This window comes from Callorhinus ursinus, unplaced genomic scaffold (genome assembly GCF_003265705.2).
Source record: "Callorhinus ursinus isolate GAN/ISIS: 27379988/994484 unplaced genomic scaffold, GSC_fseal_2.0 scaffold92, whole genome shotgun sequence".
Lineage (NCBI taxonomy): Eukaryota > Metazoa > Chordata > Mammalia > Carnivora > Otariidae > Callorhinus > Callorhinus ursinus.
Genome location: NW_027397154.1, coordinates 1,610,486 through 1,628,579, shown reverse-complemented (window position 1 = coordinate 1,628,579; position 18,094 = coordinate 1,610,486). Strand labels below are relative to the sequence as shown.

The 18,094-nt window shown below is 60.4% G+C and overlaps 1 protein-coding gene across 1 annotated transcript in view; it reads right to left on the bottom strand.

Moving 5' to 3' along the window:
- KCNN3 (potassium calcium-activated channel subfamily N member 3) overlaps positions 1–18,094 on the bottom strand; it is a 128,397-nt gene that overhangs the window by 90,204 nt on the left and 20,099 nt on the right. The window contains exon 2 of the mRNA XM_025858881.2: positions 2,876–2,971. Coding sequence (XP_025714666.1) covers positions 2,876–2,971 — 96 coding nt within the window. The remainder of the gene's footprint in view (positions 1–2,875; positions 2,972–18,094) is intronic.

Here is an 18,094-nt window from a genome sequence, read left to right as displayed (position 1 = left end):
CCGGCGGAGAGCCCCCCTCGACCAGGGGAGAGCCCCCCTCGACCGGCAGAGACACCCCTCAAGAGGCAGTGGCTCCCTGTCACAGGCAGAGCCCACGGAGGTAGGGGGGTTCCTGCACAGGTGGGGGTACCTGGTCACCTCCGGGAGCCTGCCAAGCCTGAGGCTCCACGACAGAAGCCAGAGTTCAGTTAAGAGCCACCCAGTTTCAGAATTGTGCCTCGAAAACACAAGCCACCCAAACTGACATGAGGAGTACGATTCCAGAAGGCACCCCAGCCTCCTGTGTGCCAGGGCCGGGGGCCTGGATGCGAGTGTCTAGGGCGGCGGGGCGGGGGGGGGCCGTGCCGACACGGTCACGTGTCTGTGCCAAGTGCACAGCAGCTGGTGTGGGAAGTGGTGAGCACGTCCTTCACACAAGCCCCTGCCTCGGCCCCACGGAGGGGGCGAGCCACCCCCCACCCCGCTTCCCGCAGATGAGCAGCAGCTGGTCTCCCCACCCCCACAGGTGCTCCTGGCACTGCACCCCCAGCTGCCCACCCCCCTCCTGCTGCGCTCGGACCCAAACCAGAGCATTACAGAATGAGGAGGCTTAGGAGCCCCACTTGACAGATGGGGACACCGAGGCCCAAGACCACAGAGCGAAGGAAGAGTCCCAAGGGCTTGGACACCGGACATCCTGCATCCAGCGCCCTTTTACTCAAAAGAGGCCCTGCAAACCCCTGCTCTTTGTCAGACACTGTGGGTCCCTGGAAATGCAAAGATTCATGACATCACCGTCCCTAAGTTTGGGGAGAAAGATACAGAGCAGGGAACTGCAATGTGGTCGGGCGAGGTGCGTCCGAGGGGGCCCCGTAGGAGCAAGCTCTCCCCGAGCTGACTGCCGGGACCCAAACCACCCCCGCGTCCTTCAGGCAGGAGAAGGTCCAGCTCTGTGCAGAAGTCGCTTTACTGGAAAGGTAAGGGACAGAGGGAGCCAGGGACTGTGACTCCCCACATGATGGGGGGCCACGGGGCCACGGGGCACAGCTCTGGAGGCTGAGAGCGCAGGCAAGCCCGGGCTGGGGGTGGGTGCAGAAGGGTGGGGGGGTCCAGCCTCCTGCAGGAGGGTGCCCAGCTGGAAGTGGGGGGCAGAGGTCACAGGAAGACCACCAGCTTCCACCCCGGACTCCACTGTTACCAACCCTCTCAGAGTCCAGCGAAGTGGGTACTAGGATGTCCATACTTCACATGGGGAAACTGAGGCCCAGAGAAGCTGTCACTGACCCCAGGTCCTGCAGGCCAAAGTGTCTGAGCCAGGACTCAGTGCAAACTGTGACGGCCAGGCGAAAATAAGCGGCCGAAACAGTGTCCTCTACTGCCCATAACTAGGGCAAAGTGGAGACTGGGTGTGAGCCGCGTTGGGACAAGGGGCGCCGAGCGAGCTGGTGGCGCTGCACCGGGCTGGGATGGGCCAGGTCTGAGAGCTGAGGCTGGGACCTGCTCCGCGCCCCGCCTCCCTCAAGCCTGGGTCACAGCCGAGCTCCAGGACTCGGCCTTTTCTCTTGGGCCTGGGTGACATCTTCCACACAGGTCAGGGGGATACGTAGCAAATGGGCTCCCTCCGGATGAGACACGGGGGTTCAGAGGGGTCGAAGGAATCCCTGGGCCCCACGGCTGGTTCAGGGCAGGATAGGCCTGGCCCCTCCTGCCTGCACTGGCTCCTGCTGGGAGCTGACAACCACGGCCTGGGTCAAAGGCCACCAGCTCCACGCAGTTCCGACTCCGTGAAGGAACCTTCTTGGTGGTGTCTGGACGCGGCGCTCAGAGCAAACGTCTGTCTGAGCACCTGTGAGCCCCGGAGGGTCGTGGCTTCTGGATCAGTGTCCTCTGGCCATCCACAGCCGGGAACCCTGCCATGGTGGCCGGGAGCCATCCAGGCCGGCCCAGGGCCCCGACACCTACCCGCATCTGCCTGTGCAGCCACCCGCCCAGAAAGCCCCACAACAACGGGGACAAGATTTGCATAGTGTTTCTGGCTCACAGAGCACTGCTTGTCCTCTGTGAAAGCTGCTCCAGACAGATGGAGAAAGGTCAGGGCTGGCCAAAGACACACCGTGGGAAGAGTCGAGACTCAAGCCAGTTTCTCTGACCGTGAGCTCTGGTCCTTGTCGGTCTGTCGCCTGTGGCCCAGATGTGGCTGCCCTCCTCCAGCCCAGGGACCCGGATTACATCCTGACTCACATGCATGTGAGGAAAGGCATCTGAGGTTCTAGAACTACCCAGTCTGCAGTGGAGAGGGTCAGCCTGTGGGGCCGGGCGATGGGGCCCCAGTGTCCTGAGAAGATGCTGCAGGTCTGCTCACTCCTGCACCCCTTCCCCGCCCCAGCCCAGAGGGGCTGCCTGTCCTCGGCCTGGAAGTGCACCCAGAGGCCCAGCCGACACTTCTCCGGGGGCTGAGTCATTTCTGAGCACCAAGAAACAGCAACCCCTCACCCACATCAGACTTGTATTCCACCAAGAGAGTGACTCCTTCCCAGCCTTCAGGGTCCAGTGGGGGTAACGGCCACACCACTGAGAAATATGGACTGCTGGTGGTATTTGGTGCAATGCGTGCACGTGTGCACAAGGGGACACGAGACGGGGCTGCCTCAATGCGGGGGCGGTCTGGGGTTCAAGCTCTGAAAGCCTCCAGCAAGAGACAGAGAAGGTACGGGGCTCTCACGGCGCAGCCATGAGGATGCGGACCAGGACTGCCCCCCAGATCATGAGGCCATGTTCGCTTCAGGGGCCCCCAAATGAAGATCTGTCACACCGTTCTGAAGGCCCAGGGCAACCCCACTTCCCTCTCTCATGGGGTTCCAAGCCGGAAGGGAAGAGCCCCGGCGCCAGCACCTACCTGGACCTCCCGCGTGTGGTAGGCGATGATCAAACCCAAAAGGATGATGGTAGACAGACTGATAAGGCATTTCAGGGCCAACGAAAACATGGAATCCTGCCGGAGAAATGGAAAGAGAATTAGGAATGGGGTCGGTCGAGGGGCTGTGCAAAGGGGAAGGGGGCTCAGGGGCGCAGCCAGCAGGTCCTGCCTTGGGCTGGGCCTGGGGCTGCGGGGGCTGAGCAACCCCCCCTGCCCCCAGGCTCTGTTTTCTAGAGTTAAAGCCTACTTGCATTCCTGGGATGGAGGCTGCCTGGGCAGGAGGCATCACGTTTGCTCTCCGCGGCCCAGTTTGCGGATGGGTCGTTTAGAATTTTGCCTCCATGCTCACAAGTCGTATGAACATAATTCCTTTTTGGGCTGCTTTTCTACATTCGGGCTTCAATCTCCAGCCTGGGCCTCTCTCTGAACAAACCCGAACCAGAGGATTCCTGAGCTCCTTCCATCTCTGACCATGCAGGGTTTTCTCCGGCATGCCGTAGAACGTCCTGGCAGGTGTTCTCACCACCCAGGTTAGGTCAAGAGCAGGGAGGGAGGCAGGGTGGCAGAGAGTTGCTGGGGAGCAAAGAGGGGCCCCCCCTGCAGGGGGTGGGGCAGGCAGGGGTGCGCCCCCAGTGTTCACTGCATCTTCCAGCCAAGAACCGCCGGGCAGCACAGCTCTGGACACAGCCCCTTCCCGGCTGTGTGGCCTTAGGCTGCCCGCTCCTCCTCTCCCCGCCTTGACTGTCTCATGTGTCCGGTGGGGGGAACATTAGTTCCCGCCTCTGAGGGCTGCCGGGAAAAATAAAGGCATCTGTGGGTGTAAAGTCCTAGACCCATGCCTGGCCTGGGGAGGCTTAGCTACCTCTGGATTCACTGCGCATCCTCTGCAGAGTCAGGGTGTCCGGGCCGGGACATGGTGCCCTGCTGGGCATCTGGAAGCAGGGGCGACTCTGGCCCCAAGGGAAGTCGAGAGCACAGCCCGAGCAGAGTAGCCGATGCGCCGGGCAGCACTTCCGAGCTCTCAGTCCCCAGAGACCCAAGGCACGCCAGCAACAGCCCTGTGCTCACAGCCGCCCCTGACTTCCAGAAAGCACCTTACAGTGTGCAAAGTGCTGTCACATATTCATTCATCCTCATGCAGCCCGCGGCCTCTATCCCAGCTCTGTGGATGCTACAGGAGGAGGCTCCGGGGGTGACTGGCTTGTGCCGGAGTTGAAAGCCAGCGTCCATGGCTCGAACCCAGAGCCCTGCCCTCAGGCGCTCAGGCCCTCTCTGCCATGAGAAGCCCACTCAAGCAGATCCAAAGGACAGCTCAAGTCAGTAATGGGAGGTGTCTCCAGCGAGGAGACAATGAATGCCAAGGGAAGCCTACGGCAGGGCTGGGGGGGGCTCAACAGAAGGAGGGAGACAGCAGCGCCCGAACACTGCGACGCAGAGTGAGTGCGGCTCGGGTCTGCAGGGTCAGCGGGTGGTGTCCAGTAGGGCAAGCTCTGGAGTCAGGGGAGGGCTCGGACCTGCAGAGGCCCAACCCCAGGCTCCCCACCCTCCACCGCTGCAGGCTGAGACCCCAAGAACCTCTCCCTGGGGTCTGTCGGTCACGTATTCGATACAGTTACTGGGTGGGGCCCCCTTTGTGCAGGCACAGGGTAGTGCTGGGGACCCGCGGAGAACGAACGAAATAGTGCATTCCTTCATTCCTTCATGACAACTGCCGGAACCCCGCCAGATGCTCAAGTGTGCGGAGCGGTGGGGGCATTCAGAGCACCCTGCCTGCCAGAAGCTTCCGCCGGTCTGGCTTATGCACAGCCCCCAGTCTGTGTGCCACACAGGCTCGTCCGTGGCAGGGAGGGCTCCATCCACACTGCCCAGACCACGGTCTACACCCCAGCCAGGTTTCACGGAGCCTCCACAGTCTACAGCGCAATGCAGAGCGGCCTGTGGTCCTCGCTCCCCACACACGTGCGGACAGAGCCCGGGGCAGCCCTCGGGAAGCCTCCTGTCTTTGAGAGCACGACTGGGAGACACCAGACACACCACCCAAGCCTAGAGGTCTGACCTACAGAGGGCTGAACACACAGCCTGAACTCGGCTGTTTCAGGACAAGACCGACCTCCCGACAGGAACCAACAGGGACGGCTCCCCCGGCCCCTGAGCCAGAAACAGCCCTAACTTCTCCCTCCAAGGACTCTGGAGGCATCTGGGGAGCATCACGCCTCCCCTGGGAAGGCCGTGGGATCAGCTGCACATTTCAATGTCTAATTTATTTCTTTTGGCAGAAATGAACTAAAGCCAGAATCCAAGTCTATTTCCATCATTTTTAGAGGAAGAGGTGGAGGGAAAGGGGCCAGATGCTGCCTCCCCTCCTTTGAGCTTCTTCCTTTTGTTCTAAAACTCAAAGCCTTTACATAAGAGGCGCCTTCCACCTGCTTCTCAGTTCTGGTCAGCTCCAGCCCCACAGGGAGACGAGCTTTGTCCCAGAGCCACGGGACCCTTGCCTCTTTGCAGATTTCCTGGCATTCTCTACTACGTGTCAATGAAAAATAAACCATCAACAATTTCTAATAGCTGGAAAACATGTCAAAGTCTGGCTGGACTAGAAATGTTTCCTATTTGTTAAAATGTTGAATTGCCATCTTTGCTTTGCTGCCTCAACTCCAATGAAACTTGAAATTGATACGGTTCTTTGGGTGATGGTAGCCAGCGAATTAGCTGCCACATAGCACGTGGGGGCACCTGCCACCTGCCCTGCCCCACAGGCTCCCATCTGAGGGGCCAAGGGGCTGCTACGCTGGGAGGGGGTCCTGTCAACCGGCCAGCCCTCCCCTCTGCAACTCAGAACTGTTCAACAACGGAGCAGTGAATGCTTAGGAACGACAGCCCCACAGATGAGTCATTTTTAAAAGCCATTTATTCCTAAATGCCCAACACTATCAGAGTGGTTAAATAAATTTGAGAATAGCCAGGGATGGACCACTAGGTAGCCACTTAAAACCACTTCTGGTGAGAATATGTGAAGAGGAAAAGCTCATGATATCCAGTGAAAAACCTAGACACCAAAGCTGCATAGATGGTCTTTCCATTTATTTTTAAATGTTTTACTTTTTTTTTAATGTGAAAATGACTGAGAATATAGCATCACACTATATGAAGCGTCAGAGTTCCCGACCCACCGTGAGCGGCAGTGCAACCAGCCAGGGAGAGCCTGCCGACCCCAGGAACGCTATTCGGCGCCGTGCTACCTCGGAGCACCGAGTACAACAGGTGCATGACAAGTGCTTCTGGAAATTACTTAGTAACAGGACTTTCCCTTTTACCTAACATTTACTGAGTACCAACTGTGTACCAGGTGCCAGACTAGGCTTCTCACATCCTCCCCCTACAGACAGGACCACGATGTCTCCGTTGTACTGATACAGAAACTGAGAATCAGAGAGACAGAGTGACTTTTCCAAGGTCACACAACTAACCCAGATTTTAGCTATCTACCGGACTTTCCCATATACCGTTCTTCCCCGCCGACTGAGACAGTTCAGCCGTCCTCGTGGTGGCTGGCCACGGCCATCCACCGGGGCTGCAGAGGAGATTCCCAGCAGGGTGGGGATGCCTTCCTGCTGCCTTCCTGCAAGGGGCTGGCACCACCGGCGAGCCCTTCACACCCCTGTGACCTCTCGCCGATGGCGTCCGGGTGGCCTACAGCCCTACGGAGAGGCCTGCCAAGGCCTCACCGAGCCACGTTTACAGAGGACGAAACGAAGAGTCTGTGAAGCTACCCCACGTGACAAGGCAGGATTCAAGAAGCCAGGATGCACTCCACATCTGTTTGCCCCCAGATCCCATGCCCTGCCCATGCACAGGCACCCCTGCCCGCCCCCCTGGTCGCACCCTGCAGCGAGGACTCTCAGAACCGCTCCGCCTCTCCTGGCCCAGCCTGTCCGCCCCCAAGGCTGTGTGGAGTGGGGGGTGTGTCCCCGGCCTCTGCACCGGCCTCCTGGCTTCCAAAGACAGGCCGGAAGTGTAATGAGTACGGTAGATCTTCCCAGACACGCTGAAGTCCTAAATGTGTTTGACTGTTTGGGACATTTGAAGATAACAGAAAAACAGAGTCCCGCAGGGACGAATATGAGCCTAACCAAGGTAGGAGTGTGCAGGTGCCTCCCCAGCCAAACTGAAGCCCCCCAAGTGTGCGTGCGCCTGTTCTTACATCTGTGGTCCGTTCGTGGTTTCTGTCACTGGCCCAGACCCCTGAGGGGGAAGAGACCATGTCATCTAGAGTCTGCATTTGCTGGATTAAGATCTGCGTGCTGTGCATTCGATCTGGGAAATCATAGTTTTAGAAATGTTTTCTGTCTGGTAAGGTCAACTTTTCCTTCAATTTCATGGAAAGGCTCCAAACTTAACTGATATTCAGCATCAGCTTAATCCTCTGGCTCTGGAATGGTTGTCCTAATTACTCACTTGCTCATGAACGCTGCGCATGCCAGAACCAGGCCTGGGCTGTGCGGAAAGGCTGGCGTGCCGGGTGCCACTCTCCACGCTGCACCATGCCCCTGCCTGCTCCCTCGGCTCCCCCACCCTTCCTCAGGACCTCCCTTCCTGCCCACTCTCCCTGTCCTTCACTGGGGGCCCTGCCTCAGCTCAGGCCCACCCCCCCGGTACCCTGAGCTGGTCCTCAGTCAGGGCTGCCGAATGCACCTCCCATATCGATGTTTTGAGGTTGTGGCAATTTACAAAGATGCTCCCCAGGCATTTCAGAAAAGCACCTTCGGCTGTCCGCAGTGGGCCAAACATTCATTCACTCACCCGTTCACCCTGTAAATATTTCCTGAGCACTTAGCCGTGGCCAGGCCCTATGCTGGGTACTTGTGAAATGCCAGCGATTCCCCACTCCTCCACCCCCGCCCACTGAGACTGAATCCCACCAGGTAGAAGAAGGGGCAGGTGGGCAGGGCCTGGAGAAGCTGGGCTGGGGTAGTCAGAAATGGACAAGAAGCCCAGGTGGAGAGAAGAGGCCGACAGGTGGCCCTTTCAGCGACCAGGGCATGACGAGAGCCAGAGGAGGTGCCCTGACCCTATGTCCTGAATGTGAGGAGTGCAGACAGCACCTTCTCCCCAGAGAAGCTGCTGAGCCGGCCGGCTCCCCCACCGAGTCTGGGGTGCCTGAGGCATATTCTCAGGGAACACAGAGCTGAGGCTAAGCCGGCCACCCTCCCCTCTGGCCCAGAAGCCGACAGGGACACCGTGAGCCAGCTGAGGGGGTCCAGAAGCGGGGCCCGGACCTGTGCCTGCGAGGAGACAGCTTCTCGCCCTGGCCTCAGTCCTTGGGTGATGCCGCATCTGAGCTGGGAGCTCTGTTCCTGGCCTGGAGGCGACGCAGGGTGGCCTCCACACCGAGCGCCCACAGCCCGCCTGGGCCCCATGCCCTTCGTGAGCAGACCCGCCCGTGCCACCACCCACACCTCTGCTGGGGTGGCCGGCTCCCACTGCCACAGGGGCCCGATTTGCCCACTGATGTGTGCTGGCCCAAGCGCCAGGGTGGACACCCCAGAAGGGCAGGGGTTGCCCCTCCACAGCCCCGTGTGTGGGGTGTTGTCAGGCACATAGTAGGTCAATAAATACTAGCTGAACGTTGACTATTTGAATGAAGGTGGCGCATTTTTGAGACGTGAAGCAGGTGGACACTTCCGTCCTGACTTTGCAGACTCGGGAGCTAGAGGTGCAGAGTGTGCCCGACACGGCCAGGCGCGGCAGCCACTGCTCCGACCCTCTGAGCAGCCCCCAGGGCCTGGGGACGCTTACTCATGTGCCCACCGCCCCTGAGCAAGGAGGAGGTGGGGGCCCCCGGGGAGCCGGAGTCTCGGGCCCGCAGACCATCAGCCTGCCCCCTGACAAGTCTCCCGTCATGTCACCGCTGAGCCCCCGGCACCTTCTGGCACGACAGACAGACCAGGAGCAGCCTCAGGTCGTGGCTGGGGGTCTGCCTCCTCCCGCAAGCGCAACTGGGGCTGGGCCCGGTGTGGGGAGGGCAGGGAGGAACGTGCTGAGTGAGGGAACCGGTGGTCCCAAAATAAAACCCATCAAGTCAGGTTGGCTCGGGGCATTTCTCTGTGGCTTCCACTTGGTCATTCCCAGAAGGAATGGAGCCTGATGTCTGGGGGCACCAGGCAGTTAATAACAAGGACATTCAGGTCTGAGCAGAGCGACCATGTGATGCTTAGTGAAGCCCGCACCACGGCCAGGACACCAATTAGGAGGAAATGACACCCCCCCCCCCAGGCCCTGGCTCTCCTCTGCTTGACGCCCCAAGGCCACAAACGTAATTCCAATTAGGGAGACGGTTTCCTCTGCAAGATCTGAGCAGAGCGGAGCCGGCCTTCTCTACCACACGCTCGCTTGTGATACACTTTCCTGCCCCGCTTACAACACGGGCAAAGATTCTGTGCAATTCAATCAAATGTTCCATCACCCGTCTGCCATGTGCAGGTACAGCTGTGCTCGAGGAGGTCCTTCCAAAGGCACGTTGGTGTTGGCCTCTCCTCGGGCCGCCAAACACTGGCCCACTGACGGCTCTTCCAGACACATAAAGGAAGGACTTTACAAACGCTTGCTGGGGAGCAGGTGCGGAAGGGTCAGTCCAGGGCCTCCGACTTGAGCTCTACACCAAGGCAGAGTGAGACCCGGGGCTTTACCTCCAGCCCCGTCGGGCAGTGCGGGGGCCGAGGGAAGCCCGCCAGGCACCACCAGCCTGGCCATCCTAGAACTGAGGACCTTGGCCCTCCTCCAGAGCAATTAACTCAGGATCTCTGCAGGGGAGGCCTGGGTACTGACATTTCAATAGTTCAGTGATTCTAATGTGCAAGCTAGCGATGAGACCTGCTACTCCAGGGACACAAGAAAATTCCAGAAAGCTGAGGCCAGCACCCCAGCCTTCAGGAGACACTGCCAAACAGGCAATCACATACACGTAAGTGTGTGGAGCCCCAGAATCTAAGAGTGAAAAGGAAACTCAAAAGCCATCTAGTTAAATAACACATGACTCTCTGTGAGAGTCCTGGCATGTGGTCATTCACTCTGCTTGATTACCTCCAGGGACCGGAAACTCACTTCCTATCAGGGCCGCCCATCACTACTTTGGAAGGCTCTGACTTTCTCAAAGTCCTGGATTCTGCCTTCTTGGGTGCTCTGTACCCAGTAAAGCTAAACAAACAAATGCGTCTGTGAGCCTCACTCTGATTGTGGCGCCAGAGTCCTCGAGTGGGGAGACCCTCCCCAAGGTACACGCCCAGAGGCAACCTTGGAGATCAGTTAGCCGCCCATGCTTCGCTCTGTGTGAGGACATGGAGGCCCAGGGAGGCTGGCTCAGGCCCTGTCCAGTACCAGCCCGGGTCGAAACAAAGCTTAGAACCTGGATGCTGGGGCGTCCCGCCTACGCTGTCTTCCCTGTTTATGAAAACAACCCTGAATTTATGCATTCTCCATAAGCCAGATCCCTGTCCTGGATGTCACCTCCCAATTTCTCCCCTGGCCACTCTGTCTTGTTCTCCAATAAACACTCTGCTCCTGATGACCTTGGCTCCGCCCACCTGTGGAAGGTGCATGCCCTTGGCCTGTGGGCACTGGCCTCATTCCCGTGCTGCCAGAGCCTTGGCAGCCTTCTCCCGCCCCGAAGGGGCACACCTGCCACCATGCATCTGTTCGGCAGGTGCTGACCCACACCTGCGTCTCCAGAGAGGCGCCTATGAGGGTCTGTCTTGGCAGCCCCAGGGTCCCAAGTCACGGAACCACACAACCTTCCTTCGCGCCCGGGCATGGCTGAGCCTGGGGAAGACCGTGCGGTTTCCCATCACCATGAACAGACAGCACTGCTCCCCTCACCAGGACTGTGCCCCCACATTTCTTCCAGCTGGCAGAAGCCCCCACCTTCTTCAGTGTTCTAGAATGTTTGAAACAACCGTGCTTTCTGGATGGCTGGCTTTGAAGTAGTTTTATGTGCTCTTATTAAAGCCTATCTGGTCTCCAAACCAATAAAACAGCAGGAAATCACTTTGCTCTGCAGGAGGCTGTGTGTGCACCACACTGGGCTCCTGGCTAAAACCGAATCAGCCTGGGCCGGGCCCGGCCCCTCCCACCTGCCCCAGGAGCTGCGGGTCAGCCCATTGTCATGAACTGGTAAGTTGGTCCTCGGACGCGTGTGACTTGAAATAAAAGCATTGCTTCGAACCTCCGGAGAGGGAGAGAAGCACGTGCTGGTCTCGAAGATGCCAAGTGGGGCCTGCAGACCACCCCCACCCCTCACCCCCTCTCCCTCCCATTCTCTCCCCTCCTCTGCCCACAGCCCCGCCTCTGGTGCTGGGGCAGAAGCAACACTAGGGCCTCGGTACTTCCGGCCTCATCAGAGGACTCCACAGTGGGATTCTCTGCCCACTCCCAGCCTGGTGCCCGGGGCAAGCCGGTTTCCATCCGCCCACGGGCAAAGTCATCCCTGAGCCTGGCAATGTTTGGGCCAACTGCAAATCTTAAGACGCCCAGGAATCACACATGGTGAGAAAACAATGGTGGGGCCAGCTCCACGGGTGGGTCTGAAGGCTGACCGGAGCTTCCCGGGTGACGACCAGCCCTGTGCGTGCTCCCCGTGCGCACCGTGCAGGGCTGCAGGGCTGCAGGATGCCCAGGACGGCGCCACCTCCCTCCCTTCCACAGCCGCGTCCCGCCCCGGGTGCACAGACTCAGCGGGAAGGGGCCTTCTGAGTCACCTCGGCCCCACTACCCCCTCTCTCCTGGGAAAGAAATGAGTTCCAGAGAGGGGAGCTGGCCCTGTCCTGCTCCAGGCCACAGGCCAGTAGCGGAAAGCACTAATATTGCACTAATCTTGCCCATCCCAGCCGCCCGTTGGCGGGGCCCGGCTGACCCCCCTGCCATCGCTCCAAGGTGCTCCACCGGGTCCTGGGGCGTGAGCATTTCTTCCCCGGTTCATTCGGGAAACAGTGGGGGAAACAGCCCCGACCTACTGTAGGTCTCCATCTTGTTTTTGCTTAAGAATATAAGAGCTGAAACATAAACAAAGGGAAATGGTCTGGGAAAAGAGCCAGTTGGCACGGAGCAATGGGCACTCCGGCACTGGCCGGCAGTGGAAGGACGGCCATGCAGAACCCAGCTCGGGGCCTCCTAGCCATTGGCACAGGCCCCAACTGTCTGCGAGCACGGATGATGCTGAGGGAAGTGATGCAGACCCAGCTCAGGCTGTGACTCGGCCTCATGGCGCTTTCCTGGTGACCCCACCCCCACGGCACCAAACTGTGGCCCACCTTTGGCTTGGAGGTGCCAAGTCCGTTCCAGCAGCGGGCACCCCACAAGCTACGTCCCTGCCCGTGTGTGAGCAAGCTCTTCGGCGGGCCCAGAAAAGGCTGACCGGGCTGCCTGTCTGCGTGGAGCTTCAAGGCTCACGCAGCCTGAGGGTCCCTGGGACGTGGCCCCGCCTCACACAGTGCGGGCAGGACACTGTCCGCACCCAGGGGAGCCGCGAACCTCGGTTCCTCTGGGCGTTTACTTTATCTGCCTCCTTCCTGCAAGAACCTGACTGGCCCCGACCTCACGGCAGGAGCTCACCCACCAGAGTGGGCTCACACCAGAGCTGCTCCCAGGCAGGACCCCGTGGTTCCCTACAGGACGCTATTCTGGGGACTGCCTGCAGGGGCAAACTCCACAAGGATTTCCTGAGACCTGTGACCTGTCAGACCCCGAGTCTACCCATTTTCACCCATTTTCACGTAGGATCTCACTCAATCCTCACAAGGAACTGCTGTCCCCACTTGACAAATAAGGAAACTGAGACACAGAGCCCAAGGTGACTGGAGGAGCCTTCTGATTCCGGACTCGGGCACAGAGGCCCGTGCCCCCCATGCATGTGGCCCCTTGGCTGCCGCTCGCCTGAAGCCACAGCTGCTGGCTCTCCCCCCGAGTCACCGAGCCCCTGACCCCAGCCAGCCGGCCACCTCCGCACAGGGCCAGCCCTACGGAAGCCAGGCCGAAGCCCACAGCTGGACCAGTCTGCTCCAGCCCCGTCTCTAACATCCACCAACACAGAGGAAGCGTCCTTTCTCTTCCTTCTCAGTTCTTGTGAGGAAGACCAGGCGGTGAACCCCAGGGGTCTGTGCACGGGGTGGCCAGGCCCCCAGTGGCCCGCAGGGTCCGGTTTACGCCTGCTGCCTGGCATAATTATTAACATGAACGTGCTCCCCATCTGGACAGAGACTCAAACCATCGCCCCACATGTGGAGCATCTGCTGCCGTCGGGTCTGGGAGGCCTGAGGGCCCGGCTGCCCCTGCCTCCCGGCTTCCACACCCACCACGAGCAGTGGGACGGCGGGATTCTGGGCTGCCGTTAACAAGCCCTCGGCCACCATCCCTGCCCCCAGGCTCGCGGACAGGCACCACGGTTCTAGGTCAGAACCACACTCTGTGCTGGGCCCCCCGAGATCCCGCAGCCCCTGGGCTCCCATGGGTGGTCACCCCAGACTCCGGGCTGTTCTGTGCAGGGTCCGGATCCTATCTCTCTGTCCCCATGACCTGGTACTCAATCAGTACTTGATGAACGAATGAATGACAGGAGGGAGGAGCAAGGCGAACAACCCCATTGCACATCCAGTGGTCCAGGCCGTGCACGTGAGACTGGCAGGGGCGTGGGGGGGGGGCTGCCAGAGCCACCGTCACTTTCCTCATCCCACGGACTAAACAGATACTTACTTGCTTAGGACACATTGTTTAAGCCTTTAAACATAACAGCTGTGAGCACAGAGTAAGAAAACAGGAATCCCAGGCAGCCCCCACCCGGGCTTCTTGCCCTGAGAAGCTCTGGGACCTGGTGCCAAGACCACGGAAGAAATGATGCTCCTGGAGGAGAGCCTGTCCTTCCACCCACAGCCTTCTCAACGCCGCCGGCAAGGTGCTGGGAGCTGACCCGGGGCCCCTGAGCCCCCAGAGCGGACGGCAACACACGAGGCCTCACCCCAGCACAGGGGAGCAGGAACACACCGTCCAAACTCACTGACGTGGCCCCACCGTGTCCCCAGCTTCCAGGCAGCCACCCCAAATCAGCTGCTGGTGTCGCCTGGGGCCAGGGGCCGGGAGGCCCAGCAGAACGAATGGTCTCATTGAAGAAACCCAGCTGGGCCCGGGGCTGTGGGGAGCCAGGTGGGCGTTCCTGCAGGATGGAAACGGCCAGGCATGTGAGCCACGGGGTCAGGAGGGCACATTCTTCCTGGGAACTCACCCTGCTCCCTCCAGCCGCCACCAGCTGTGCGTGCGGGGGACAGCCAGAGGAGACATGGGCCAGGTGGCCAGAGGTGGATGGATGACATCAGCGCCGGAGTCTGCCCGTCTCACACGCCAGGACTGGGCCGAAGTCACCCAGCTGCTGGGTCCGCACCTGGACGCTAGCTCCAGAGACCCCCCACCCCTGCACTCCTGAACACAAACTGTGCCTCCCGTCCGCCTAAATCCCTCGCATCTCCAGGGCCTGCAGGGTCAAGTTGGATCCCCTGAGCAAGGCACCTGCATGGCTGGAGTCCCGCTCACCTCCCCCAGTCTCACTCACACCAGAGACCCTCCCCTCCTGGCCCGACACGTTCCCCAGGCGGCCTCCAAGACCCCACGGTGGGCCTGCGACTCCCAGCAGCCCCCTCCCCAAGCAGCCCCTCCTCTCTGCTTCCTCCACTGGGAGCAGGAGCAGAATGGCAGGTCCCGGGGAGAGCATCTGTCCACCCGGCTGTGAGCCCTGGGAGTGCAGGAACCAGCTGTCTGTCATCTTGTGGTGTCTCTGCATCTGGCTGCAAGAGGAGCAGCTCCCACGACGGGAGGAGCCGGGAGTCCCCGGAAGGCCCCTTGGGGCTCGCAGAGACATGGTTTGATGGACCATTTCCCTTCGAAATTCTGTTTTCCCCACTGGAAGTATGAACAGGAGGGTACACCTGCTGGGCATCCCCCGACCATCACCAACTGGTAGGGCAGAAGGTGCCCAAGGGGAAGGAGGGCCCAGGACCTGACCTGCAGGTGGAGGAGATGCACACAAAGTGGGCGGGCCACACGCAGGCGACCAAGGGCTGGCCCAGACCCCAAGAACCCCCACACGAGGGCCACTGGGCTCAGACAGGCTCAGCTGTCACCTGCCAGGGCTGAGGGGTCCGCACCATGTGCCAGGGGCAGACCCACAGCAGAGCTTCTGCGTCTTTCCAAAGCAGTCCTGGCTGCCCAAGAGCATTTCCGGGGACCTGGCCACCAGGGGACTAGTTTTGGCTGACGGAGCACAGAAGCAAACAGACAGGACCCAGCACAGGGAGCCACATCCAGAATGGACACCTGCTTCTGCCTGGAGGCCAGGGAGGGCACTCAGGGAGTCCGGGGTTTCTAGACTCAGCCTGAGAATCAGGCAGGAACAGCGCTAGAAACTGGACTTCCCTGTTTGGTTTATCTATTTGTCTCTTGTAATTTATCTAGTATTTCCCAAAAGGTCACTGGGTGGTGATTTCAATACTGTAAAATTTGTAGAGATGCTCTAAAAGAAATGTACAAATTCCACAGGTTTACACTGGCTTAAAGGTAATATATTTTATTAAAAGCATCTATTCTGAGTACACTTGGGGTAGCATTTGGTGACCGATTGGTTAGAGATCCAAAGGGCCTCTGCTATTAAAAGATTCACTGTGTTTGGGGGGTGGTGAAAAGCAACAGAAATCAAAGGCATTTGCCAGGGTAGAATTTGTGGTCGGAGGAGAAAGCGGAAAAGTGGTCTGTGGCTCACAAAATGCTAAGCGGCCCCCCCTCCCGGGAGCGGGGAGCTGGGTACAGGACCAAGGACCCCTTTCTCGCTTCCCCTCGTGGCCCCCACTGCTAAATTCAGTCTCCCTCACTCAAAGGAGAAAGAGCAAGGAGCAGTCGCCTGAGGGAGAAAGACCCCCAGGCTGGCGGCAGGGCCCCCCTCCGTCAGCTCAGCCCAGCAGACGCACAACCTCTGCCGGGAGCGCTTGGGTCTGGGGTCCCTCACGCCTCTGCCCACGCCCCTCCCCCACTGGCACCCTGCCCGGAGCCCCGAGATCGGGCCACCACATCCAGGCCGGGCATACTGCAGGCCAGCACCCTGGGCTTCTGCCTCCCGGAGGCCTGATGGGGTCCACTGCTCCCGTCCCTCAAGCCACCAGGAGGCGACTCGCGGGGGCATCCCGGCTAAGTGGCCCCAGGGTTAAGGAGGGACTTTTCGAGGGAAGATGGGCCACGGACAGCCACGTCAGGGTGAGGCCCCATGCTCTCCCTCCAGACCGCACACTAAGTGGAGCCGGGGCGGGGCGGGGGGATAACAAGGTAACCCCCTCCACCTACTGGGTCCTCCCCAGGGTCTGCATTACCTCCTCGGACCCCACAGACCCGGGACTGCCGCTCCAGACTTTGCTGAGCGTTAGGGAGTTTCCCAGGTTGCACCTGGGCCAATACCATCAGGAGGGCGGGGCTGGAAGCTAGGCATGCGCAGTTTAGAGAGCCCCAGGGATTCCAAAATGGAGCCAAGTTTGAGAACCACCAAGGTACGTGCTATTGTTACCCCCAATTAATAAGGAAATCGATCCTCAGAGCAGCTAAGAACTTGCCTAAAGCCACACGGCATATGGGCCATGGGGTCAGCATTCGGTGCACACCTCTGCGAGTCCGGCATGGGGCCTCCCAAACTCCAAACTTCTGCAGAAAGGCTTTCTGATCTACCAGACGCCGTTCTCCCGCTCGGCCCCGCCCCCCCCCCCCCCAAGCCCCCCCAGGACAAGGACCCTGCGGGCAGCACTGGGTCTGCCTTTTTCTCTTCCAGGAGCCCCATTTCAGTTCTCTCCAGAACAGAGCCCTGGCCTGAGAGGACCCCAAGAGCATATGGTGAGGTGTGAGGGAAGCACGCAAGGGTGGGCGTGTGTGACTGAGTCCGCGTGGCAGGTGGTGCAGAGAAGGCCGGCCAGGGAAGGGGCACGTGGAGGAGGGCCCTGGGGGGGCTGGGACCAAAACCCACGGTTGGTCGGCTTCCTCACAGGCTGTGTGCCCTGGGGCCAATCGCTCCCCCTCTCTGAACCTCAGACCCCCATTCTAGGGTCTGAGCAGGTGTGGACCACACACAGTTGGGGCACCCACAGACCCCCAGCCTCAGGGGGGCCTGGCCAGGCTGGGGAGGAGCCGAGGAGGGGGACGAGCGGACGAGCCCCTGGGCTCACACCCCACGCCTGCCCGCCCCAACCACGACCCCCGGAGCAGTCCTGGGGCCCACCCCACCCAGTACCACCCCTGGAGTGGGGCAGGATGGAGCTGACGTCTGGAGGCCCCCGCTCCCCGCCCCAACCCGCTGATCTGCAGCCTGCGCTGCCTTCTTCCAGGCACCACATGGCATCTGGGTCCCACGGGGGCCGTTCAGGGCCACCCCTCTGTGAGCCTTCCTGGCCCTCCCAAAATTAATTCCCCGTGGGACTCTGTTCTGGGCACACGCCTCTCCTTGCACACATCACACTGCACCATGCCCACCGTCTGCTTTCACCACCGTTGCCCAAGACCTTCAAGGGAAGGGTCTGGGTCGGTGTCAGCAGAGGCAACAAAGCATCCGGGTCAGGAGGTGAGGCCTCACCCCGCCCGGTCAGCCTGTCACCGGGTCACCGGGTCACTCGCCAGCAGGGGACCAAGCCTGCACTCCCTGGTCTATACGGTGGGGCATCCCAGCACCGGCTCCCCCAAGTGCCGTGAACAGTGAGATGCGTGTGCAGAGTGGTCAGTGCAGGGCCTGCCACTGCCCAGGGGGTGGCGGTGGACCAGTGAACGACAGCCATGAGTTCCGTTCCGTCTCCACGGCCCGCTCGCCCAGCATGAGCTCCCCCAAGTGCCGTGAACAGTGAGATGCGTGTGCAGAGTGGTCAGTGCAGGGCCTGCCACTGCCCGGGGGGTGGCGGTGGACCAGTGAACGACAGCCATGAGTTCCGTTCCGTCTCCACGGCCCGCTCGCCCAGCATGAGCTCTGCCCTCTGGGCGCAGCACCCTCTCCGTGAGGGACTGAGCTGGACACCAGTCCGTGTGCAGCCTGGAGGGGCTGCTCAGCCCTGACCGGAGCCGGATGCCCACTCCCAGGCTGGGCTCGTTCCTGCAGCCTCCACGCGGCGCCCCCCGCCGCCCAGAGCAAGAAGCTGCCCCCAC